The sequence below is a fragment of the Podarcis erhardii genome (assembly GCF_964252035.2).
Source record: "Podarcis erhardii genome assembly, chromosome: 12".
Lineage (NCBI taxonomy): Eukaryota > Metazoa > Chordata > Lepidosauria > Squamata > Lacertidae > Podarcis > Podarcis erhardii.
The window spans coordinates 1653698-1680360 of NC_138513.1; the positions used below are offsets into that span (position 1 = coordinate 1653698).

Here is a 26663-nt window from a genome sequence, read left to right on the forward strand (position 1 = left end):
GGTAAGCGGTCCCTATTTCTCTACTTGCACTTAGGGGTGCTTTTGAACTGCTAGGTGGGCAGGAGCTGGGACCGAACGGCGGGAGCTCACCCCGCTGCGGGGATTCAAACCGCCGACCTTACAATCAGCAAGTCCTAGGCACTGAGGTTTTACCCACAGCGCCACCCGCGTCCCTAGCACCACAACAAGGGCAGTTGTATTACAGGCACATATTACATTGTGTGACTGACACATAGTGGATATTTTAAATGTTATATTCTTAAGGTCCCTCCAGACATTTCTGTTGCTCTGAACTGTAGGATGAAGCCTGTATCAGCTCTGGAGAAAGAAGCAGGTTTCCATAAAATGCTGATCTGGAGGACCGGTTCCTGGAACCTCTCAATTTTCTTCCTCATCTGAGCAGATTTTGCAAAGGTATTTATTTTCATTATTGTACAAGGCACACTGGAAAGGGGATGTGGCAACCGAGTTATTTTGAATCTGAATCTGAAAGGGGTGGTGATGGTCACAGGCGTTCAGAGGGTCTAACATGGAGCAAGGGTCTGAAAGAGGAAGTCGTCCTTCTTGCAAACTGTAAACGCAGCATCTCCTTTTGCAACGGTTAGGATTGTCCAATCACGTGGAGCATCATAGGAGTATCTGTGGAGGCATGAATGCCTGGGCCTAGGATGGAGCTGCCTGGCGCCCCATTAGAAGGAGGAGTGATTCTGGTTTCCCTAAATGTGGCAGTTGTGAGACTACTCTGAACAAAGTCCTTGGACACAAGAGATGCTTCCAGGTGTCCGCCAATCACACATTTTCTTCAGCAGTGGCAGCGCATGAGGTGGGGCGGGAGCAGAAGTGGTCTCCTCCAGGCAAGGTGGGGAGCAGGGGGTGGCTTGCCAGTGCCACCTCACCCCACCCTAACTTGAGCATGGTGCCCACCCCCAGAATGGCACAGTTGATGCTCCCCACCCCGTCACCCCTGCCATGCCACTGTACAGTTTGGGGGTAAGATTTTTGAGTGAGTTCTGGCTGTTTAATTCTCAACATATTTAGAGTGCACTGGACTATATAGATTCATTTTAAATTGGTTTCTGACCCAGACTTGGCATGGTCAGATATGGTCACTCTGCTGGTTGGCTAAGGCTTGGAGGAGGAATATGATGGTCTTAGTTCTCCTGGACCTTTCAGTAGCTTCTGAACAGGCTGCCTGGGGTGGGACTCCAGGGGCAGTGTGTTTGAATGCTTCCAGTATATAAATATAAACTCAAATATTGCAAAATGCCATAGCATTCCAGCAATGAAAACCTAAGCTCTGTGTGTAGGCAGCAGTGCACCCCTGGAACTCCACACTGCTCAGATAAGTGGAGTCAATGTAAGATGGCGGGGTCACAAAAAACGTATGGCAGCCCTAAGCAATCGGCACCCTAATCCATGGGGTCACGGGGCCACCCAAAACCCGACGTCATTCGATTCACTCCAAAGCAGTGCAAGATGTTGACAAAAGGTCTGCGATAGCTTTTCACAGCAAAACCCCCATGCTTTGCAACGCCCCAAAAGTGGAGCAATCAGCACTAAGTCTAAGCAATCAGCACTAAGCAATCACTAAGCAATCAGCACCATAAGTTGGGTGTGTGTGTGTCACGAGGTTGCTGAAAACCCAACATCATCCAATTCACTCCGAAGTGGAGCTAAACACCAACGAAAGGTCTGCAGCAGTGTTTCGTGGCGAACCCCCCCCCCCCCCCGGTGTTTTGCGGTGCCCCACAAACAGAGCACTCGGTGTGCGGCAGAGTGGGCATTGCTCTTTTTGTGGGGTGTTGCAAACCATGGGGGTTTCGCTGCAAAACGTTTGCCAAAGTTTGGCACCGGTTTGGAGTGAATCAGAGAACATTGGGTTTTTTGTGACCTTTTGACCCGCTCCACCGTTTGAGGGACTATTGCTCTGTTGGTGGGGTGCTACAAAATGCAGGGGTTTTGCTGCAAGACATTGCAAAATGTTTGCCAAAGTTTGGCGCCAGTTTAGAGTGAATTAGACAATGTTTGTTTTTTGGTGAGCTTTAGACTCCCAGCTTAGAGTGTGTATCACTCTGTTTGTGGGGCATTGCAAACCACAGGATTTTCACTGCAAACTGTTGACACTTGTTTGGAGTGAATTGGACAATGTTGCATTTGGGGACATTAACTACAATCCCAGGTTTCCTATATCAATTACAGTGGTACCTCAAGTTACATAGGCTTCAGGTTACATACGCTTCAGGTTACAGACTCCGCTAACCCAGAAATAGTGCTTCAAGTTAAGAACTTTGCTTCAGAATGAGAACAGAAATTGTGCTCCAGCGGTGCAGCGGCAGCAGGAGGCCCCATTAGCTAAAGTGGTGCTTCAGGTTAAGAACAGTTTCAGGTTAAGAACGGACCTTCTGTATGTGTGTGTCCAGAGGACAACATTCACGTTTACATCACATTAATACACAAAAAGGACATTGTGGCATACAATCAGCTATGAAAATGAAGTCCTGTTTATACTGAAAATGAAATACCTGCGCCAAATGAAGGAAATGGTGAAGCTGACATACAAAGCACTATGTATTGTTCCAAAAGTTGGGTGCCACCCCCACTCTCTGCAAGATTCCAGGGCTTCCCAGCACTCACCCTGGGTCTGTGTTCCTTTGGAGAATTGAGACACGGCAGAGACTGTTGTAGCTTTAAAAAATATGCTTTGTTCACCTATTTACACCTTCAGTTTGCATGGAGGGAGTCCAGATCTTACATCACGGTCATTTCAAGAGGGGCTTGTCCCTCAGAGCAGTGCAGCCCTGGAGTCCAAGGCATCTCTCCCAGCCAGCCTGCAGCCATCCTGCCCAAGATGGATCCCAGTCTTTTTTCTCCTCCTTCTTCTTCCCAGCACCCCTTGGTAAAAACTCTCTCTTCCTGTCACTTCGAACCCACACCCCATCACCATGACAACCTCTGTCTGCTCAGACCCAGGCTCTCAGATGGGCCATCAACTCCTTTTGTCATGTTAATGCCTTTGCTCATTAACAGCTCTAGCTTCCAATCTGGGGCTAGAATCTCACCCAATAGTCTCCATACAATGGTTTGGAAGAGGGGTGGTGAAGTCTTAAAAGTCTCAGTTCAGTCCCACTGCCTTCACTCTTGCAAGTTCATTGTTACATGTTAAAGAAAAAGGAAGAGAGTTTGGTGGCTTGTTCAGCTTGTTTTATCATTCAGTACTGTGCCCAGTCCCTAGAGAGATAAAAAGAGAGAGAGTTTATATATTGATGTTTTCCCTCATTTCACAGTCAATCTCCACCCTATCTTTACTTGCCTTCAATTTACTCTTCAAAATACTTAACACAGTATTTTGCCATCTTTCCCCCATTCTCTCCCAATAAATCAAATCCCATACATGTATTTTTAAAAGTTTGTTTGCCCACACAAACACCCCTGGAGCGCCAACCATCTAAGCTTTGGCAGCAACAATCCCCTCTTGAGGGACTCACGTGTGAAAAGAGCAAAGAGAGAGAAACAGAAAGTAGCTACAGTATTTTGTTTCTCAATGCAAGTAAATGGGAGTACCAAAGATTCAAATTTCTGAATCTTGATTCAGAGGGTCAAAACAATTTGGTTCTCAATCAATTCAGTCCAAATTGTGGCCTGGTCTGAACTGCCAAATTGGGTGTTGAACTGGATTTGGGGTGGGGTGGAGCTTGAACAGCCCTAAACACTGTTTGAGAAGCATTTTATTTACAGCAACAGAAGAATGGAGAACCTGTTGCAGTATTTGTTAAAAAGGGTTTCACAATCCCCCATGTGCACACCCACAGCATGATGTGAATAACACTCAAGAGGACCTGAACTCACTGCTAATAACTAAGAGTCTGTCTGCAACAATATACAATAATAATAATAATAATAATAATAATAATAATTTTTATTTATACCCCCCCCCTCCCCAGCCAAGGCCGGGCTCAGAGCGGCTTACAAGCAATAATAAAAACAAGTTGAACGATTACAACTTAAAAACAAAATTAAAATACAGCATTAAAATATTGAAACATTAAAATATTAAAATGTAGCCTCATTGCAGGATGAGGAGGAAAAGAAAAAAGAAAGAGAGGGAGGGAATCAAATTGGCTCCAAGCCAAAGGCCAGGCGGAACAACTCTGTCTTACAGGCCCTGCGGAAAGAAATCAGATCCTGCAGGGCCCTGGTCTCGTGAGGCAGAGCGTTCCACCAGACCGGAGCCAGAGTTGAAAAGGCCCTGGCTCTGGTTGAAGCCAATCTAACTTCCTTAGGGCCCAGGACCACTAGGGTGTTGCTATTTATGGACCTTGAGGCTCTCCGTGGGGCATACCGGGAGAGGCAGTCCCGTAGGTACGAGGGTCCCAGGCCGTGAAGGGCTTTAAAGGTCAAAAGCAGCACCTTAAATCTGACCCTGTACTCCACCGGGAGCCAGTGCAGCTGGAAAAGCACTGGGTGAATATGCTCCCATGGCAGAGACCCCGTGAGGAGCCTCGCTGCAGCATTCTGCACCCGCTGGAGTTTCTGGGACAGCTTCAAGGGCAGCCCCGCGTAGAGCGAATTACAGTAGTCAAGCCTGGAGGTGACTGTCACATGGATCACTGTGGCCAGGTCGGGGCGGGAAAGGTAAGGGACCAATTGCTTGATGCGGCGAAGGTGGAAAAATGTTGCCTTGGCTGTTACTGTAACTTGCTCCTCCATGGAAAGGGAGGCGTCAAGGATTACACCCAAACTCTTAACAGAAGGCAATGGCACTAATTGGGCCCCGGCAAGAGAAGGGAGTTGGTCCCTCATCTCCATGCCATCCCGACCCACCCAAAGGACCTCTGTCTTCGAAGGATTTAGTTTCAATCGGCTCCCACGAAACCATCCAGCCACAGCTTCCAAGCATCTGGTCAGTGTGTTTGGGGCCGAGTCGGTGTGGCCATCCATCAGCAGATAGAGCTGAGTGTCATCAGCATATTGGTTTTAAAATTAATATTTTAACGTATAAAAAAATTGTCCGGTAGCACCTTAGAGACCAACTAAGTTTGTTCTTGGTATAAGGTTTCATGTGCATGCATACTTCTTCAGATACACTGAAACAGAAGTCACCAGACCATTATATATAGTGGGAGGGTGGGGTGGGGTTTTTCTCAGGAGGATAGTAGGAGATGGGTGATTGACTCGATGGGTATGGTAAACCTGTTAATGACTGCAATTAGACCTACAAGAAAAAGCAAGGGATAGTATGCAGATGATTAGCATATATAATGAGACAGGAATCCAATACAGTGGTACCTTGGTTTGCAACCGCTTTGGATTACAACCGTTTTGGATTACAACCACGTCAAACCTGGAAGTGCGTGTCTCTTTTTTGGATTACAACCAATTTTTTTTTTAATTACAACCAATTTTGGGGGGGAAGGCCCCATTGGCAAAAGTGTGCCTTGGGTTACAACCTGTTTTTATTTACAACCGGACCTCTGGAACAGATTATGGTTGTAAACCAAGGTACTACTGTATCTCTATTAAGACCAGGTCTCTACACGGTTTTCTGTTTAGTGATACTGAAAACTATGGAGAGATCTGGTCTTAATATAGATATTGGATTCCTGTCTCATGCTGATTTGCTAAAGCCCCCAAGAATGTCCTCTTGGTGAGCACCATTTGTGAATTATGTGCCACAGGAATCTATATGCTTTCTGATATTCTCAAAGAATATCACAATTAAGTGCTTTAAGAACTCAAGTGGATGCTATCCTGACCTGATTTGTCACCACAACCTGTCTCATTTCCTCTCAAACTCTCTTCCTGAGTACGTTAGTTCAGGCACTGGAATCGGCCCTCAGTCTTCTGTCATGAAGACAGATGCAAATAATTCATTCAGCTTCTCCTCAATCTCCTTATACTCCATTAGCAGTCCTTTGACTCCCTTGTTATCAAAGTGTCCAACCTCCTCCATAGATGGCCTCCTGCTACAAAGGTATTTAAAGAACTTCCTGTTGCTGGTTTTAATGTTTTCCATAATGCACCATATTTTTTGCTCTATAAGACTTTTTCCCTCCTAAAAAGTAAGGGGAAATGTGTGTGCATCTTATGGAGCGAATGCAGGCTGTGAAGCCATCACAGAAGCCAGAACAGCAAGAGGGATTCAGAATATTTTTTTTCTTGTTTTCCTCATCCAAAAACTCGGCACGTCTTGTGGTCTGGTGCGTCTTATAGAGCGAAAAATACGGTACTCCCCCAGTTCTTTTTAAGCATCTCTTAATTTGCTTGCATTCCTTTGTCAAAGTTTCTATCCCTTTTTCTTCTATTTTGGATATGAGTTCCATTTTCTGGAGGAAGCTTCCTTGCTTCTAACAGAGTCCATCAGTAATGATATCTTGTTGACAAAGGGCTCACTAACCCAGCCCTGCATCATATAACCAATAATTCTTCCCTATTCTGGAAGAAGCTGAAGTCATCTCCCTTGGAGTCTTTGCGTAAGTGTGTTTCATTTTGAGTGCCATGTTCCATCCCAGACATGGCAACCAAAGTGATCTCCCCATCGGCTTTACCTGGGATGAGGGCATCTTTGCGGCAGTCATACAGCATCCCAAGCTGAAATGGGCGGCCCAACGCTGGTATTTCAACCGCTTCATCTGAAATGGCCATGGCTTCGGTCCAAATCACTCTCCCTTCTCCCTTTGCCTCCCTGCAAGAAACAAGAGGTGTGAAGGAGGCAGGACAGATTTTAACGGATGTGGAGTGTGAGAGGACAAAGGGAGGAACTAGTGATGCCATCGAAAAAAGAATGCCTGCCGCACACAAAAAGATAAAACAAATAAACAAACAATATACTTCAACACACCAGCAATGGCACTGCTTCCAGGAAGGTCAGTGAAATGCTGCTTCAGCTGGAAGTGCTGGGGGAAGTAGCAGACACACCCAGAGCACAGGAGGAGAATCTGAGCATCAGCCGACTCCTCTTCCTGTCTCCATTGCAGTCCTATGCTGCGCTAGAAAAGGGGTTCCCCAACTCTGGTCTGTGGACCACCAGTTGCCCACAAGCTTCATTCAGGGGGGTCTGCAGCATCTCTGCACCACATATTTAGATTGGTTTTTAATGGCATTTTTCACTCATTCTATTTGTTGCATTGCAATTTATTGTCCTGCAATTTGAATTCCATTGGATGAAAATTGTAATACAATAAAATGCAATACTAGGTGCTGCTACCCTGCTTGCATAGATTGCCAGCTCTGCCAAACCCACACCTTCATACCCTCATTGGTGGACGAAGGTGGGGGCGGGGTAGGCGGGCCACCCCGGGTGCCATGCGAGGTGTGTGTGTGTGTGACATTGCAGCTGCCCCCCGGGATGCTCGCCGCTTGCTGCACCCCCCCACGTGTGCCACGCCCCTTTGCAGTGTCGCGCCACACCCCCTGGGACGTGTGCCAGCCACGCCCACAGATGTATGCCGCTCCCGGTGTCAGAGCAGGTAGCTTCGCCACTGCATACCCTTACCCTGTCACAGCCCCTTCAACCCCACCCCCCAGTTCTTTCAAGTTCCCCATATCCTCCTCATCCCCTCATAGCTCCTTGGTTTTCCTCCACCAGAGCTTATTCAGTCCTCTGTTGTGGTTTAAAGCCACCTTGTTAAACCCTGCCTTCTCTTTTGCCTTCCTCCCCCACCCTGTTTTCATGCAAATCCAGGATTGTGATATATTACAGTGGTGCCTCACAAGATGAAATTAATTCATTCCGCGAGTCTCTTCGTCTTGCGGTTTTTTCGTCTTGCGAAGCACAGCCATTAGCGGCTTAGCGGATTAGCGCTATTAGCGGCTTAGCGGCTATTAGCGGCTTAGTGGCTTAGAAAAAGGGGGGAAAGGGGGAAAACTCGCAAGAATTCGCAAGACGTTTTCGTCTTGCGAAGCAAGCCCATAGGGAAATTCGTCTTGCGAAGCACCTCAAAAACGGAAAACTCTTTCGTCTAGCGAGTTTTTCGTCTTGCGAGGCATTCGTCTTGCGGGGCACCACTGTACTACAAATCCTCCTGTGGGGGCTGTGTGATGACAGCCATACCTTTTTATGTACGTAGTAAGGGAGGAAATAAAAAATAAAAATAAACGAAGGTTTGGATGGAGAAGGTTCTGAAGCAAGCAGGAGCACCCATAATTCCTCTCTCCCATCTGCTCCCGATCTTTGGAGGAAGCAGGTGCTTGAGAGAGAAATCCTACCTTGATGGATTCCCAGCAAGACCCCACCCTCTCTTGTGTGTGGAAGGAGGCAAATAATGAGGTCGACTGAAGGACGGCGTTGCTGCAGATGGTGTTCCTGTAACCCCTCTGAGGTAGCACAATCTTCTAATACAATTCTGAGGGTTGCGTCTTTGCCCTCATAAGCACAGGCAGCTCCCTCCCTCCTTGCTCCTCTAGGGAAACAATGGGATACGAAGAAAGGGGAATCTAGCACAGCTGCCTGCAATGCAAGATTTACAGCTAAATACGGTAATCCCTGAGAGGTGGCCATCCAGCCTATGTTTAAAGACCTCCATTGAAGGACAGGCCACCACCTTCTGAGGCCATAGAGTTATATAACTGTAGACTTGGAAAGGATCCCAGGGTTTATCTAGTCCATTCTTCTGCAATGCAGGAATCACAGCTAAAGTATCCCTGACAGATGGTCATCAAAAATCTCCACCACTTTCCAAGGTAGCATTTTGCACTGCCAAACAGCACTTTCTGTCACAAAGTTCTTCCTTAGCTACCCAACCACAGCCACTCCCTCTTTCTGGGCCAACCCTAAATCCTGGGAGGGTCCTTGCAGCCCCTCCCAAAACCTGGGATAGCCTTGCGCTGCAGCCTTCATTTGTTTGCTTGCTCCAAGTACTGTGACCTTTCAAAAGAGCCAGAGAGCATTAAGCAAGGACACTGGCGCAGAAGCCCCACCACTAAATCCCCTCTAGTATGCCAGCAGCCATGCAAAAGAAGAGGTTGCACGATAACTTCTAATATCAGGTTACCAGGCGTCCCCGTTTCCCGGGGACAGTCCCCGGATTTACAAATCAGTCCCCATACAAAATCCATTGATGTTGAAAAGTGTCCCCGGATTCATTGAAAAAAATCTGGTAACCTTATTCTAATAGTTGAAATGAATCTTATCAGAAACATGGAAATCAGATGAATCTCCCTTGCCTGAGTTGTCTTGAGGGAGCCGTGCAACTTGCCTTTGTCCCCTGTTAAGCACAATTCTGTTTCAGGCCCAGAGGCCACTTCTCCTTTTATCTGTTCAGGGATGCAAGTTTGCTAGTTGACAAAGATCACTCTCAAGGAGAGAAGGAGGTGGAGAGATGGTGGAGAATGTTCCCACTAGTCAGCAGTTCACCCCAAAAAGGCTCTGGAGCATATGAGCCACTGGCCTGATCCGTCAGACTCTTCTTGTGTTCTTATATATTTACAAAGGCTGTTTTGTCAATTTTGGGTTTGTAGGAAAGGTCCCATGCTAGATATATGCACACTACTAAGGAGGGGTGTGTGTGTGGAGATTTGTAGTGAGATCCTGCCCTATACTTTTAGACAGTGCTTCTTCTGGGGGGACACAGGGGTACGCATACCCCTAAACATTTTGTGAATCTAAGTTTGGCCTCATTGAGAGGCAGTATTTCAATATGAGTAGGAAAATTAGAGTACCCCTAACCTTTTTTTTTAATAGAAAAAAGCACTGCCTATAGATCTCAGGGTGGTTCACAATGTATTAATAAGAATTTAGAAATAAATGAATAAAATCCAGATATTTAAAAATAATAAATATGTCTCACCATAGTGGGGAGGACTACCATTGTGCTTGCTCTGTCTGCTTTCTGATGGGCAACACCCAGATTATCTCACAACAGGGATATTCCAAAAAAGAGAGAATACAGTGGAACAGGGTTGCGGACGTAATCCGTGACGGAGGCACCTCCGCAACGTTCGCAAGCTGAAGCGCCGTGTCTGCGCGGACACCGGTGCAATTTGGCGCTTCTGCGCATGTGCGAAGCATGATTTAGCACTTCTGCGCATGCACGAGCCGTGAAACCTGGAAGTAACCCATTCCGGTACTTCTGGGTTTCTCACAGTCCGCAACCCGAAAACATGTAACATGAGGTATGACTGTATGAGAAAATATGAAGGGAGGGAGGGGGAAATGTTGGAAGGCAGTGATTTGGAAGAGAACATTATATGGACAATGGAGAATTAATGGAGATACAAGAAGCTTGACTATTCACTTTAAGTCGTAGTATGTATGGGCCCTTAGGTAATCTACTAGGTTGAGCACACATTGCCATTTACTCTACAGGCATAGGTAAAGCCTTGTGGATCAGGCCACTAGCCCATTGAGTCCAGCTTCCTGTTATCACAGTGGCAAACCAGATGTCTGTGGAAAACCCACAAGCGGGATTTGAGAGCAAGAACCCTATCTCTTCCTGTGCTTTCCAGCAACTGGTATTCAGCAGCATTGCAGTTTCCATCTGTGGGGGCAGCAGAGCATAGCTATCTTGCCTAGAGAGCTCGATGGACTTCTCCTCCATGAATTTACGTATCTAATTCTCTTTCAAAGACGCCTATGTTGGTGGCCATCACTGCCTCCTCTGGGAGTGATTCAATATGAAGATGGCTGCTAGGTAAGGAAACCGATCACATCCAGAGTTGGGCAAATACTTCCATTTGCAGGAGGAAGCTTAGAGCAACGAGGTCGGGGGTCACCTTGCTAAAGGTGCTTCAGTGTCACTCTGGATTGTAGGATGAAGGCTGGATCAGCTCAGGAGAAAGAGGCTACTTGCCATGACATATGGACCTGGTGGACCAGTTCCTGGAACCTCTCAACCTTCCTCGTTGGAATGGATTTTGCAAAGGTATTAATTTTCATTATTGTATGAGTTCTCAGAAAGGGCACATATCTCCTGCAACCAAGTTATTCTGAAACTGAATTTGAAAGAGGTGATGATGGTCACAGATGTTCAGAGGGCCCTCTGTGACATTCCATTTGCCAATCGGATGCAGAACACAAGCAGCAGGGTGTATTGTAGGCCAGAAAGAGATTTAGCTGATACTTTGCTTTCTCACATTGAGTGGAAGCCTGAAAGAGGAAGCTCTGCCTTGTGGGAGTTTCTGCTTTCAGCCTGTCCTTTTGCATGAATTATCCCCTCTGGAGGAGCATCACTGGGGTATCAGTGGGATGAATGGCTGGGCCTAGGAGGGAACTGCTTCATGCTTCTTTAGGAGGAGGAGTGGCCCAGGGTTCCCTAGAGACCCCCCAGGAGGACTCCCCTGCTCAGCGCCCGAGGGCCCCAGTCCTGCCACTCACCACCTGGCCCAAGACAGGGCCTGACAGGCCTATAAGAACTGCTGCTGCTGCTGCTGCTGCTGCTGCTGGGCAGAGAGGGCTCCGTTTTGTTTTTGTTTAAATTGCTGTTATTTTTTACCTATGTCATTTTAATCTGTGACATTTTTTTTAAAAAAAATATTTATTAAGATTTTGGAAATTACAAAAAGAAAAAAAGAAGAAGTTAAACATACAAATACAGAAACAAAAACAAAAACACTACATAAAACATTAAATTAACAAAACAAAACAAAAACCATTAAAAACACTTCCAATATTTTCGATCTTAACTTTCATACACTTGTTTCACTGACTTCCTCAACGCCTCCCTTTTTGTATTGCACTTCAATTAACTATTTCAGCAAGTCCTTTCCATCTTCATCTATTTTCTATCTTATAGTTAATTTTAACATATTGTAGCCTAGTTTTTTTCCCTTTTAATGCATTAACAATCTATCTGTACTTAGTTCCTTCTAACATTTCTGCCAAAGCCATATAGCTTCATCCCACCTTTTTTCTAACATTCATTAATTTTACAATATTTCCGTAAATAATCTTTAAACTTTTTCCAGTCTTCTTCCACCGACTCTTCTCCCTGGTCTTGGATTCTGCCAGTCATTTCCGCCAGTTCCATATAGTCCATCAACTTCATCTGCCATTCTTCCCGGGTGGGTAAATCTTGTCTTCCAATACTTCACGATGAGTATTCTTGCTGCTGTTGTTGCATACATGAAAAATGTTCTATCCTTCTTTGGCACCAATTGCCCAGGAGAAAGGCCTCTGGTTTCTTCAAAAAGGTATATTTAAATACCTTTTTCATTTCATTATAAATCATCTCCCAGAAAGTCTTAATCCTTGGGCATGTCCACCAAAGGTGAAAGAATGTACCTTCAGTCTCATTACATTTCCAACATTTATTTTCAGGCAAGTGGTAAATTTTTGCAAGCTTGACTGGTGTCATGTACCACCTGTAAATCATTTTCATTACATTCTCTCTTAGGGCATTACATGCCGTAAATTTCATACCTGTGGTCCATAACTGTTCCCAGTCAGCCCTCATAATGTTATGTCCAACATCTTGTGCCCTTTCATTTTAATCTGTGGCATTAGTGCTGTATTCTTAGTTTTAGATTTTGATTCCTGTGGAAACTGTTTCCCGTTTGGTTGTGTGTTTTTTTTGATGTGGTTTATTTATTGTTTATGACTTTTGAAATTATTTAAATCTTGTTATGCTGCAAGCTGCCTTGAGCATTGTTTTTTAACTGCGGAAAGGCGGCATACAAATAAAAAATGATGATGATAAAGGGGGTGCTTGTGAGACCATATGGAAGGAAACCCTTTTTGGAGCCCATAGCTCCAACTTTCTGCCGATCACAAGCCCTCGCCCAGCGGTGCAGGAGGGTGGGGTGGAGACCTGGCTGCAGATCAGAGCCCGAGTGCTGCTGCCAACCCCAAATTCCACTGTTCCTGCCCCCCCTGTCCCAACTCAATCGCTCTGAAGTGCAACAAGCACCACCAAAATGACCCTGCTTCTGCAACCCCCCCCCCAAAAAAAAAACATACCCCTCACGGATGTTGCTGTTCCTTGGTGGGCAGAATATTTGAAAAAGCAAGGGATGGGCAAAGATGTCATGCGACTTTCACTTTACTAGGGTTGCCATCTTTCGAAGAGCGAAACTGCTTGCAGCGGCATTATGCTGGACGGGTCCGGGATATTCCGGACGCGTTGTTCCTGACCTTCTACACCGCCCTCCGCCCAGGATCACAGGGCCGTTTTCAATGTGAAAAACACAGAAACGTGTCACATAGTAAGACACAAATAATAATGTTATCTCGGGGTGGGAGGGATGTCTCTTTGCCTGCCTCTCCCCGCCTGGGCACGCGGCGGAGTCGGGAGCGCGCCGGGCCCCGCCGCGCATGCGCTCCTCCCGCTCGGCGAGCCCAGCTGCTTCCTCGGAGCTGGAGGGGCCGGGCTGGCGGGAGCGCGCCTGGGGCTGCTGCCGGGGCTCTTCGGGCGGGTGAGTGGCGGGGGCGCGCGCCCGGGCGGGGGGGGGGGGAGAAGCGGGCGCGTGGCCCCGCCAGCCCGAAAGAGAGAGAGAGGAGCTGGTTGGTTTCCCTCCTCTCCTTTGGGCCAGGAGGAGGAGGAGGAGGATGCGCCCTGGGCCTCCCCGGGCCGCGCGCCTGGGCTCCCTCCTGCTCCCCGGCGCGCTCTGCGTGTGCTCAGAGGCTCAGGAAGCCCTTTCCCGCAAGCCCCAGGTGCCCGCCAGGTGTCCTTGGCCTGCAGTCAAAGGCCTCGGCTTTTGGAGAGCGCCGGCTGGCTCCAGCTTTGCGCATTCCGCCCGGAGCCGGCCTGTCTCGGTCTCTCTCGTGGTGATGGGGGGGGGGATCTGGAGCCAAATCCCTGTCCCGGGCAGGGTGGGGGTGCAGATGTTTCGGGTCCCTGGAGGTGATGCAGCCGGGAGGGGGCGCGCCTGGCCGAGGGCGCGGGTGCCCAGACCTCCCTTTGCGCGCCCGGGGCAGGTTGCCCGCCGAGGAGGCTGCTGCTCGCAGCTGCAGGAACCTGGAAGGAAAGGCTCCAGCCTCCTGCTAGCCTCCTCTCCCGGAGGAGGAATTCTCCAGGGCTCCTCCTCCTCCTCCTCCCGGGCGGGCGGGCTCCTTCCGGGCATTCCCTCCCGCCTCCCTCGGGGAGCTTCCCCGGGGAGGGCGCCCCAGAATCGTGGCCCTGGCAGGGAGGTGGGCCAAGCCTCAGCTTCCAGGAGTGGCCAGCGGACAAAGACGGGATCCCGTGTCACACGCAGACAACCACAGGGACACCCGAGGAGGAAAGCGGCAGCAGGGGGGAGGGAGGGATGGGGAGGAGGCTGGGTGGCCACCTGCCAGGGATGTTTTAGCTGATTTGGGCAGGACAGGGCTAGGGGGTCCCCCTTCCAATTCTAGGAGCACGATTTCTGTTCTCATCCTGAAGCAAAGTTCTTAACCTGAGGTACTATTTCTGGGTTAGCGGAGTCTGTAACCTGAAGCGTCTGTAACCTGAAACGTCTTTAACCCAAGGTACCACTGTATATTTGGGAGGAGGAAAGGATAAGGAGTAGACTGAACAAATCAGAATCGAGTCCCTGAGACAATTGGATGGTGCCTTGTATGTCTCCTGGAAACTCCTGCAGCCAGGCTGGTTCCAAACATTCTGCTCTGCGTTCCTTTGGACCACATCAGGGAGGCCGAGAGGAGGGTCTGGCCAGCCTTGAACTGCCGTACATAATGCCCAGGCTTGTCCCCCGTAGAGGTTACTTCAGTGCTGCTAACCTAGCAGTTTGACTTCATCCCCAGAGACGCTCCATATGGCCTCTCGAGACAGACAGATGCCAGATATGCCAGCAACAATTACCTGTCCTTCACCCCAAGTCCCCAGGGCAGATTGCAACATTAAAACACAATATTAAAAACAGTTTAAACCACTTACCATCACGGAAAGAAGGTGGGTCCTAGCTGCTTTTTAGTTCTGTTTTCATCTTAGCCCTCACCTGCACATCCTTTGGCCTCCCTCACTTGGCCCTCAGGGAGTTGGCCATCAGAACAATAACAGATAGATATATTTCCACAATAGACTATCTTGAGAACGTTGGAGCTTTGAAGTGCTAGAAAGTGAGACGGAAGCAGGAAGTGAGGGTAGGCGGGAGAGCAAGTCTTGAGGACCCCCAGGGTTAGCCCTCCCATTCTAGCCTAGTGTCCACATTACACAAGGTACAAATAACTCACTTGTCAATCACAGTTCTGAATTCATTCATTGACTGAAAACATTGAAATTGTCTGCACATTTTGCATAGTAACTTCTAGGAAGGCTAGAGGATAGCTTCTCCATTTTCTTCCTTTTGTTGTTAAAGAAGGCTCAGAGTCATTATTATTATTATTATTATTATTATTATTATTATTATTATTAATTTTTTAAGAATTTTTCTTTTACAAATTGTTCAAACACAACCATATTCACCAATTTACAAATTTTTGACTTCCACCAGCTCCTCCCACAATCCTCATGTTTTAATATTTGTTCCGCATTTCCTTTATAATATATTGCCAGTTTATAATATCCTTACATCTCATTTTCTCTTTACAATACCCTTTCTCATCACAAAGCCTCTTTAAATCCAACTAGCGTTGTCTGTTCATCACAAATATTTTCCAGATAAATCGTAAACTTTCTCCAGTCCTGAGTGAACTTGTGATCTTTCTGGTATCTAATTTTTCCAGTCATTTTGTCTAATTCTGCAAAATCCATAAGTTTCAGCCTCCACTCTTCCAATGTCGGTAGTTCCTCTTGTTTCCATTTTTGGGCCATTAGGATTCTTGCTGCAGTCACTGCATATTGAAAAAGTTTATAATCATTTTTGTTAATTTCTCTTCCTGTAATTCCTAACAGAAAAGCTTCTGGTTTCTTCACAAATGTATATTTGAACATCTTTTTCAACTCAGTGTATATCATTTCCCAGAAGCCCTTCACCTTCTTATATTCCCACCACATATGATAAAACGACCCTTCCTTTTCTTTACATTTCCAACACTTATTACATGTTTTATACATTTTTGCAAGTTTAACTGGGGTAATATACCATCTGTATACCATTTTCATAATGTTTTCCTTTATCGTCATACATGCAGTGAATTTCATATTTTCATTCCATACTTTTTCCCAATCTGCTAATTGTATATTATAACCAAAATCCCTGGCCCAATGTATCATAACCAATTTAACTTCTTCGTCCTTTGTTTGCCACTCCAGTAACATTTTATACATTTTTGACAATATTTTACAATCATTATTTATTATCTCTTTTTGAAATCTGGACTCTCCTTCAATATATCCCCGCTCTTTAAAATCCTAAGAAGGCTCAGAGTCTTGGCTGTAGTGTCCTGCGGGTCAGGTTCTTAGCAAGACTCGCCCACACTTGCTTATCTTGACAGTGTACCAATTCTGTAACAAAAACAATGGGACTGGGAGCGGCCGCCGAGACCATATAACACCGGTCTTGAAAGACCTACATTGGCTCCCAGTACGTTTCTGAGCACAATTCAAAGTGTTGGTGCTGACCTTTAAAGCCCTAAATGGCCTCGGTCCAGTATATCTGAAAGAGCGTCTCCTCCCCCATCGTTCTGCCCGGACACTGAGGTCCAGCTCCGAGGGCCTTCTGGCGGTTCCCTCACTGCGAGAGGCCAAGTTACAGGGAACCAGGCAGAGGGCCTTCTCGGTAGTGGGGCCCGCCCTGTGGAATGCCCTCCCATCAGATGTCAAAGCGATAAACAACTACCTGACATTCAGAAGACATCTGAAGGCAGCCCTGTTCAGGGAAGTTTTTAATTTGTGACATTTTAGTGTATTTTTCATCTTTGTTGGAAGCCGCCCAGAGTGGCTGGGGAAACCCAGCAAGATGGGCGGGGTACAAATAATAAATTATTATTATTATTATTATAAATTATTATTTGCTTTGTAGGGTTTGGCAGCAACTCTAATTAGCACAGTCAGAACTTGGAGGCTCTTGAAGGCTTCCTGAGAGCACAGATGGATGAGCAAGATTCATCTGGAACTGAAGCAGGAAAAGTCAGTGCCTTCAAAATTGGGAGCAGATTCTGGGAAAGCTCCATGCAGAAGATCCTGGGTGAGGAGGACACTCTCTGCTCAGATGTGCAGAGCCAGCAGCTCAGTCAGTTCTGCTACCAGGAGACTGAAGGACCCCGAGAGGTTTGCAACAGACTCTACCACCTTGACCATCAGTGGCTGAAGCCAGAAAGTCACACGAAAGCTGAGATGCTGGACCTGGTGATCTTGGAGCAGTTCCTGGCTGTCCTTCCACCAGAGATGGAGAGCTGGGTGAGGGAATGTGGAGCGGAGACCAGTTCCCAGGCGGTGGCCCTGGCCGAAGGTTTCCTCCTGAGTCAGGCAGAGGAGAGGAAGCAGGCAGAGCAGCAGGTGAGAGAGACTTGCCTCTGGATACTCCCAAGGGGATCTGAACAGGAGGGCGAATATCCCAAAATTCTCTCCTAATGGCCCTCACCTTTTCTTTGAAAGTATCCAGAGAATGATATCAGACACCCCTAAAGTTTTTGCCTCTGCCATTACTTTCCTAATCTTTCTCCTCATTCTCTGCTTTGAATCCTTGTTGCTCTTTCAGGAAAAGGATCTGTTTGCAGAAATGGGCCCGGATTCCTCTGGGGCAGAGAAGACTCAGCTGAACACCAGAGAGTTGACACTGGGTAAGGAGGAAGGAGTTTTTTCTCCGTTTGGTCTCATTTTGTGGATTTAAAATTAATCCATGGGTTCTTTTAATCTTTTTGGGGAAGACACTTGGGGACAAGAGTCCTCAGGAAGGGAGACATTTCCCCCCACAAAATATGAAATAGGTACAAACTTCAAACTGCACTCAGCAGGGGAGACATGTTCTAAGGCCTATTTCATAGAATCATCGAGTTGTAGAGTTGGAAGGTACCCCAAGTATCATCTGGTCCAAACCCCTGCAATGCGGGAATCTCTGCTAAAGCACCCGAAATATATACATAAAAATAAACAAAATTGTCCAGTAGCATCTTAAAGGGACCCCTGACCATTAGGTCCAGTCATGGCCGACTCTGGGGTTGCGGTGCTCATCTCGCTTTACTGGCTGAGGGAGCCGGTGTACAGCTTCCGGGTCGTGTGGCCAGCATGACTAAGCCGCTTCTGGCAAACCAGAGCAGCGCATGGAAATGCTGTTTACCTTCCCGCTGGAGCAGTACCTATTTATCTACTTGCACTTTGACGTGCTTTTGAACTGCTAGGTTGGCAGGAGCAGGGACTGAGCAACGGGAGCTCACCCCGTTGCGGGGATTCAAACCACCAAACTTCTGATCGGCAAGTCCTAGGCTCTGTGGTTTTAACCCACAGCACCACCTGCGCCCAAGAACTAAGTTTGTTCGTGGTTTAAGCTTTCGTGTGCATGCAAGCTTATACCAAGAACAAACTTAGTTGGTCTCTAAGGTACTACTGGGCAATTTTTTAATATATTTTGACTGTGTCAGACTAACATGGCTACCACCTGATGTTAAAGAATCCATGACAGATGGCCATCCAACCTCTGCTTAAAAACCTCCAAGGAAGGAGAGTCCACCACCTCTCAGAGGAGTCTGTTCCACTGCTGAACAGCTCTTACTATCAGAAAGTTTTTTTCTGAATGTTTAGTCGGAATCTCCTTTCTTGCAACTTGAAACCATTTTTTGAGTCCTACCCCCCCAGAGCAGGAGAAAATAAGCTTGCTCTCTCTTCCATGTGACAGCCCTTGAGATATTTGAAGATGGCAATCATATCTCCTCTCACTCTCTTCTTTTCCACGCTAAACATACCCAGCTCCTTCAAGCATTCCTTGTAAGGCTTAGTTTCTAGACCCTTGATCATCTTGGTCGCCCTCCTCTGCACACGTTCCAGCTAGTCAACACCGTTCTTAAATTGTGGTGCACACAATTAAACACAGTATTCCAAGTGTGGTCTGACTAAGTCAGAATAGAGTGGTCCTATTACTTCCCTTGATCTGGACACCAGACCTCTGTTGATGCAGCCTAGAATAGTATCACATTGTTGACTCATGTTAAGCTTGGGGTCCACCAAGACCCTGAGATCCTTTTCACATGTGCTGCTAGTAAGCCAGGTGCCCCCCATCCTATATTTGTGCATCTGGTTCTTCCTGCCTAAGTGCAGAACCTGACATTTGTCGCTGTTGAACTTCATTTTGTAGCTTGTGCCCAGTTCTCCCATCTGTTACGGTCATTTTGAATTCTGATTCTGTGTTCTGTGGAATTAGCTACCCCTCCCAGTTTGGTGTAATCTGCAAATTTGATGAGCATCTGCTCAGTTCTTTCATCTAAGTTGTTTATAAATATGTTGAACAACAACGGGCTCAGAACAGATCCCTGCGGCATCTCACTTGTCACTGTTTTCCAGGATGACGAGGAACCATTCATGAATACTCTTTGGGTTTGGTCAGCCAACCAGCTACAAATCCACCTAACAGTCACCTCGTTCAACCCATATTTTACCAGCTTCCTCGTGAGAATATCATGGGGGACTTAGTCAAAAGCCTTACTGAAATCAAGATACACTATGCCCACAGCATTCCCCTGCTCTACCAAGTTTGTAAAGAAATCAGATTGGTCTGGCATGACTTATTTTTGAGAAACCATGCTGGGTCTTAGTAATCACAGCATCCTTTTCTAAATGCTCACAGACTGACTGTTGAATTATCTGTTCTGGGACCTTCCCTGTTATCAATGTCAAGCTCACCGGTCAGTAATTACCTGGGTCTTCCTTTCCCCCCTTTTTGAAGATTTGGACAACATTTGCCCATCTCCAGTCTTTAGGGACCTCACCTGTTCTCAAAGATAATAGACAAAGGCTCTGATATTACATCTGCAAGCTCCTTTAGCACCCCTGGGTGCAGCTCATCAGGCCCTTGAGATCTGAATTAATTTAAAGTACCTAGTTGTTCCCTTACTACCCCTTTTCCTATCTGGGCTGCAGCTCCCTCCTTACATCATTTATTCTGTTATCACTTTCCTTTTGGGTGAAGACAGAGGCAAAGAAGGCATTGAGCAGTTCCACCTTTCTTGTCACCCATCATCTCCACACAGAGGACCTACCACTTGCTTGTTCTTCTTTTACTCCAGACCTAGTCGAAGAAACTTTTTTTAAAAAACCTCTCTTGCAATCCTGAGCTCATTCTGAGCTTTAGCCAGCCTGACATTCACCCTGCAACTGTTGGCTACTTGTGTATACTCCTCCTTTGTGATTTCCCCTTTCTTCCATTTCTTATACATGCCCCTCTTAACTCTTAGCTCATCTCTAAGCTCCTTATGCAGCCACATCATGCCTCCCACTTTGCTTTCTTGTTGGTATTGTCTGCATTTGGGCCTTCAATATTTCTCCTTTTAGAAACTCCCATCCTTCTTGGACTCCCTTCTCTTTGAATTTTTCTGACCATGGGATCACACCCAGTAGCTCCTTCAGCTTTTTGAAATTGGGCTTCTTAAAGTCCAGAGTGTGTGTCCAACTATGCTCAGTTTTCCCTTGTCTCTGTATCCTGGAACCCTGGAGAAAAGGATCACTTCCTCCCGAGTTTCCGAGCACTTCCACTTCATCACTTGGTTCCTCGCTATTAGTGAGGACCAGGTCCAAGATAGACAATCCCCTTGTTGGTTCTTCCACCTTCTGAGAAATGAAATTATTTGTCAGACCTTAGACCTGTGGCAGAGTTTGAGTCCCAGCAGATATCAGGGAAGTTGGAGTCCCCCATGATGACTATTATGGTTAGATATGCACTGCTTCACTTTTCCCACTTACCTTTGTCAGGTGACAGAAGGATCCCAGCAAGACCTCCTCATTCATCTTTTCATTGTGGTGGAGGGGAAACAGTGGCTGTGGAACCAGACCAGGTAGGAAGAAGGAGCCTTGTGGGGAAAGCAGCTGCGGAGTGGGACAGCCTTTGGGGCTGAATAAACCTCTGTCCTCCTTTTAGCTTCTGTCAAAACTGCCCTGAACATGCTATTCAAGGTTTATGTGCTGAGAATAATGAACAACTGCCTCAGTTTACCTTAGCCTTCTGAATGTTGCAAGTATTGTTTTTCAATTGTTGTAGTTTTGCTTATATATTTATCATTGGATGTTAAAATAGGCTTCTAAGCAGTTGAGAAGCCATAGAAAACAGTTGCCAGGGTTCACTTATGCAGTTCCATCAGCTGCACAATGGGGCTTTCCCGCTGTCTCCTCCCCCTCCCTGTGCCCCCCTGTGCTCCTTGAAGTTGGCTTTAGGGCATCTGGGGGTATCCCTCCCCAGAACAGCACATGGGGAGAGGAGAAGAGAGAGGGAATCCTTGAGTCTGGCCAACTGGAATACCTGATTTGAAGAGCACAATGTGGAGTTCCACCCATTTGCACAAAGATTAATACCCATCATAAAAATACACAATAAAAGAATTCTTTTATCATGTTACAACCAGCATGCAGACTTAAAATGTGTAGCCAAACAATCCCATTAAAACAGCACAGCAAAGAACAGGCAGAAAACAACATAACAATGTGTAGAAGACAATCTTTATGCTGTCTGAGAGCAAGACATTTTTCTTCTTCTTTTAGGATCTAGTATGCTTTGAAGATATAGCAGTTCATTTCACAGACGAAGAGTGGGCTTTACTGGATCCTGACCAGAGAGCTCTGCATAAGGAAGTCATGGAGGAGAATTGTGGGATCATGAACTCTCTCAGTAAGGCTCCCTGTTGGATCATGATGTCTGTTTTGAAATTCAATATGTATCCATATGTGATGAACATCCTGTATTTTGATGGAGCTCAACAGGGCCACCTGTAGCACCTGCTTTTCTGACACCGCCGCAGCACATTTAGAATGGAGGGCTATCTACTGTTTGGTTTGCTAATATTCTTCTTCCATTTATTCCTTTTTAAATGATGATTGGGCTGGTCTGAATTGCCTAGGCTTCAGAGTTGTTAGGGGAGTTGGAGAAGCTTCGGTCAGGTTTTTTTGTTTTTGCTTTTGTCTGTTTTTGATTGAGCAAAGGGATGACTGACCTTGGAAACGGAGTGGATTTCTTGATTGGGCCAAACAAAACCCATCTCAGAAGAGAGCTAGGCTTTTCAGACAAGGGTAGTGAACCCTGTAGTAAGACCTCACATATGATTCACTTCAATTCTTCCTCTATCACAAGTGTTCATGAGCATTGCTCAATAGTGGGGCCTCCATTTCTTCCTGAGGCTCTAATCTGTTTATCTGTTTGTTGCAGATGGTGATGAATTGGAAATTAAGAACAGGGGAGCCCATGACGAACTCCATCCAGTGGAGAATCCGTATGAAGTTTTGGATTCTGGAGAGAGCCTGAGTGAGAGCTCCCATTCTACTTCCCATCAAATAAATCCCACTGGGAAGACACTCTATCAGTGCTTGGAATGTGGAAGCAGCTTCACTCGGAAGGAAAGTCTCACTTCCCATCAAAGAATTCATACAGGGGAGAAACCCTATCAGTGCTTGGAGTGTGGAAAGAGCTTCAGTCGGAACTCCCATCTTACTTCCCATCAAAGAACTCACAGCGGGGAGAAACCATATCAATGCCAAGAGTGTGGAAATAGCTTCACTCGGAAGGAAAGTCTCACTTCCCATCTTAGAATTCATATAGGTGAGAAACCATATCAGTGCTTGGAATGTGGAAAGAGCTTCAGCCGGAAGGAAAATGTCACTTCCCATCAAAGAATTCATACAGGGATGAAACCATATCAATGCCTGGAATGTGGGAAGACCTTCAGTCGGAAGAAAAGTTTCATTTCCCATCAAATAAGTCATACATGGGAGAAGCCATATCAGTGCTTCGACTGTGGAAACAGCTTTAATACAAGCACAAACTTTCATAATCATGAAAGTAGTCACCTTGGGGAGAAAACATTTCAATGCCAAGAATGTGGAAAGTGTTTCACCTGGAAGAAAAGTCTCATTTCCCATCAAAGAATTCATACAGGGGAGAAACCCTATCAGTGCTTGGAATGTGGAAAGAGCTTCAGTCAGAGTGCCCATCTCACTTCCCATCAAAGATCTCACAGTGGGGAAAAACCCTATCAGTGCTTAGAATGTGGAAAGTACTTTAGCCGGAAGGAAAGTCTCACTTCCCATCAAAGAATTCATACGGGAGAGAAACCCTATCAGTGCTTGGAATGTGGAAAGAGCTTCAGTCGGAAAGAGAGTCTCACTGCCCATCAAATAATTCATACATCGGAGGAACCATATCAGTGCTTGGAATGTGGGAAGAGCTTTAATATAAGCACAAACTTCTGTCAGCATCAGAGAATTCATAGTGGGGAGAAACCATATCAATGGCTGTGTACAAATTTGATTTTAGAAGACTATAATTAGTATGAGAGTAAAGATTGCATTAGTGTATTTCTCATTTGTCAACCCAGCAAAGAAGTGGACTTTGTCTTATAAAACACCCCGTGCCCAATATTTCTTATTCTGTGTATCCAGATCTGTGAGGTGCAAGTCATTGGCAAAGGTTTTGAATGTCCCCTTTGGGGAGAGGGTAAAGAACAATTTGGCAACACTGATGAGGCAGCCCAAAATGCTGAATTTTTTTTTGAAAGGTTGACAAGCAATTCACAGTTTACAAATTTGTGGTGCTCCTGAGCACTGCTTCCATCCTCAGCATGTCCAGGATGGCAGTGGTGTCAGCTTGAAGCTCTTCCTGGTATCTCCTGACCAGACACAGGACAGCTCCCAGGAGAGCCAGAAGTTTCAGGCTTCCCTCTGTGAGAAGGGTAAGTTGAGAATTCCCTTGCTGCTGTCCTCCTCCGATTAGTCAAAGTACATTCCGAGGGGATGCAAGGAGCAAAGGATTGTTATCCACGAGGAAGAAAAAGTTACGTGTTTATTGCACTCAAAGGTGGTTGGGAGCAACAGCAAGCAAAGTTTATTTGCTTTAGCCAACCCCAGTCCTCATCTGCACACATCCGACGCATGGAAAAAGGCTTAGATCGAACCAAGATTCTAAACAACACAGCTCATCCCAGTGGCAGGTGTCCGACACTTTCCCCCATGCCACGTGGACACATCTTCGGGTAGTGATAAAGCGGGATATCAAATCCAAACTCCTCTTCTTCATCAACAGATCTTGACAAATTGGATTTTTTTTTATCAGTGTCTCACATACATTCCTTGAGCAGGTGTCACTGTTCTACATCTCCCCAATGTTAACTGAGACTCAGTCACAATGGACAAGGTATTTTTGAAACTATGCTGGGCGGCTGTGTCTCGAGTCAAGGCCTTGTGGTGACCCTCTCCACATAAGTCTGGTGCCCCACAGATTATTGGTTCTCACGCTCTTGCTCTTCTTCACAAGAATGGGAAACGATTCTGTCCAATGTATAACTTTGTCCATGGGTATTCTGTCTTCCAACCTATCACCTGCAGTCCTTCCCCATAGCTGTTCTTGAATGTGACTGTACTGTAACATTAAAATACTGTCCCATGCCACCCCAGTCTCCACAGCAGTGTGAGATTCCAGTGGTCTAGGCACTGGCCCAGATTTTTGTTTCCTTTGGAAATGAGGCACTTCAGAGACTGTGGTTTATTTCATAGACTCATAGAGTTGTAGAGTTGGAAGGGAGCCCCTAGAGTAATCTAGTCCAACCCCCTGCAATGCAGGAATCTCAGCTAAAGCATCCGTTTACATTTAACCACTTCCAGTGTCTTTCTTTATTAAGGCTTTGACTACGTTTCCTGTTCATTAAATGTCTCCCAATACCCTTTCCCATCTGTCTGCAAAACCATTCAAGATTAATCCCAGTTGCCCTGTCTAGCCGATTCTCTTTCCAGGCATACGGTGACCACCATAGAGCCCATAACAATTTATTCTTTTCAGTGTTCTGGAACGGACATTCACTACATGCAGTCCCTAAAAGCAGCTAGTTCTGTATTGTAAAAGGCAGGTAGAGATCTTTTCAGTTTAGCTAGGCCATAAACCAAAAAGTAAATGGAATAATCAAAATGAAATTATTGTTTCTCCAATACACACACACACACACACACACACACACACACCCCTGACCAGAAAACCCGAACCAATTGCAGTGTGGGATGTATTTACACTGGTGAAAGGAAATCTCTCCCTTTCTGGGAAAGGCTCTGGCTGGGGAGAAGCCTTCCTTACAACTGGCCTTGGCCGGCTGTGAACTTGCGGTGTACTAGGTTCTGAAGTCCTCAAGCCCTCCTTGTCTCTCCCAAGGATCCTCTGAAGACCATGAAACCCCCAGAGACCCTGCTCTCAGAGCGAGTTGGCCTTCTTGTCAGGATAGGATCACTTCTTCTCCTCTCTGCCTCTTGACCTTCACTGTTCCCTTTTGGGCTCCTGCTCAAAATATGCTTGTCAGGCAAGCATTTCTGGACGCATAAATGTTGATGTGTTTTAGTCTTGTACTGTTAATGTTTTTACTGCTTTTGATTTTTATTTAGCTGTTTAATTTAAATGATTTGTTTTTAACTGTTTGTAATAGATAATTTTAACATTTCCAGTAAACCGCTAAGATGTTTTTATTACCATCAAGTAGCATATGCATTTTATTAAATAAAAATAAATTAATCTCACCCACCATGTTCTTACTGTCATGGCTTTCTGCAAAGAAATGGGGCTCGTGACATATATACGGTAATCATGTTGGGCCAGAAAAACCCCCAACTCTCCATCACATTGTGGATGCTGCCTAGACACGGAGGTGCTTTCTATTTATTTCTTTTAAAAAAATGGAGGTAGCGGGCACACTTCAGAATGGGATGGGGCTGCTACAACCTGGATCACATCAGGTGAGTCCACTTATGTAGGGGTACAACTATCCAGAGTGTGGGGGTCAGGTGGGATTGCTATGAGGAATTATGAAATATGGAGCAAGCCATTGCGTCCGCGATGAAAGCATTGCGTTGACTGGGTTTGATTCATGACAATAATTTCTGATCGAATCCCACAAGCCTCTGCACCTCTGCCATTTGTTTTCTCTACGACTGACAGGCACATATAAGCATTCTAAACAGGCCAGTTGCTTCACCAGGCATCCTCAGTACATTAAGATAGTAAGTTACTTTGATGTAGTTCGTTAATCTTTAGACAGTTCTTAAGGGCCAGGAAGAGAGTTCACAAGGAGATGGTATATACTGCCATCCTTCCTCTCCTGTTTATGACCTCTGGGGTTTTGCTGAATGCATTCCTCTCGTCCTGTTTTATTTACTCTCAGATATGTATGCATGCTCAAGTAGGAAATAGTTTCTTTGTAGTTTTACTTTGTCCCCACGTGGTTTTTTTTGAAATGCTCAGAGGAAATCTGATTGGTTCTTACGAACACTGTGTAAAAAGTTCTTTTGTGAATAAAACGACCTGGGCCGAGGAGTGGAGAGGGATTATTATTGGCACCTCCTCCCAGAGTCTTGCTGGTCAAGCCTCGTGTGTATTTTATTAATCAGAGTCCAATCCTTCCTTGCTTTGGGAACTCTACACACTTCTGAAGGTAAGTTATGTGGATTCCTCCCCCAGCCCTATCCTGGAGTGCTGGAAGCCACAAGAGGAGAGAGGGCTCTTGTGCTTGAATCCTGCTTGCTGGTTTCCTGAAATGGACGTGCTTGGCCACTGTGAGAATGGTCCTGGCCTGATCCAGCAGGCTCGTCTCATGTTCTGATGCTGCTGGACAGATTAGAGAATAGAGGGAAAGATGGAGCAAAGGTTTTGCTTTGTGCTAGGAAGTGTCATAAGTTCGTATGTCTTCACCATACCCCCCGCCA

The 26663-nt window shown here is 46.1% G+C and overlaps 1 protein-coding gene and 1 long non-coding RNA gene across 5 annotated transcripts; one reads left to right on the top strand and one right to left on the bottom strand.

Annotated features, from left to right (window-relative positions):
• The first annotated feature begins 55 nt into the window (after positions 1-55).
• Positions 56-25481, top strand: LOC309325950 (uncharacterized protein). 3 transcript variants are annotated; one of them, XM_081834363.1, is made up of 8 exons: positions 56-414; positions 10748-10859; positions 16816-17291; positions 17494-17575; positions 20694-20776; positions 21477-21603; positions 22138-23956; positions 24007-25481. In XM_081834363.1, the coding sequence occupies exons 3-7, from the start codon at positions 16884-16886 to the stop codon at positions 23253-23255; spliced, it is 1818 nt and encodes a 605-aa protein (XP_081690489.1). In that variant the 5' UTR covers positions 56-414; positions 10748-10859; positions 16816-16883; the 3' UTR covers positions 23256-23956; positions 24007-25481. The 3 variants fall into 3 exon arrangements, with proteins under 3 accessions (XP_081690489.1, XP_081690490.1, XP_081690491.1); XM_081834364.1 differs by lacking the exons at positions 56-414; positions 10748-10859 and adding an exon at positions 13244-13347; XM_081834365.1 differs by lacking the exons at positions 56-414; positions 10748-10859 and adding an exon at positions 14386-14804.
• Positions 2680-15213, bottom strand: LOC309326083. 2 transcript variants are annotated; one of them, XR_014150121.1, is made up of 3 exons: positions 14790-15213; positions 6546-6682; positions 2680-3228 (listed from the first exon to the last, which is right to left on the bottom strand). It is a non-coding gene; the product is annotated as an uncharacterized lncRNA (long non-coding RNA). The 2 variants fall into 2 exon arrangements; XR_014150122.1 differs by lacking the exon at positions 14790-15213 and having other exon boundaries at positions 6546-7557.
• Positions 25482-26663: the final 1182 nt, after the last annotated feature.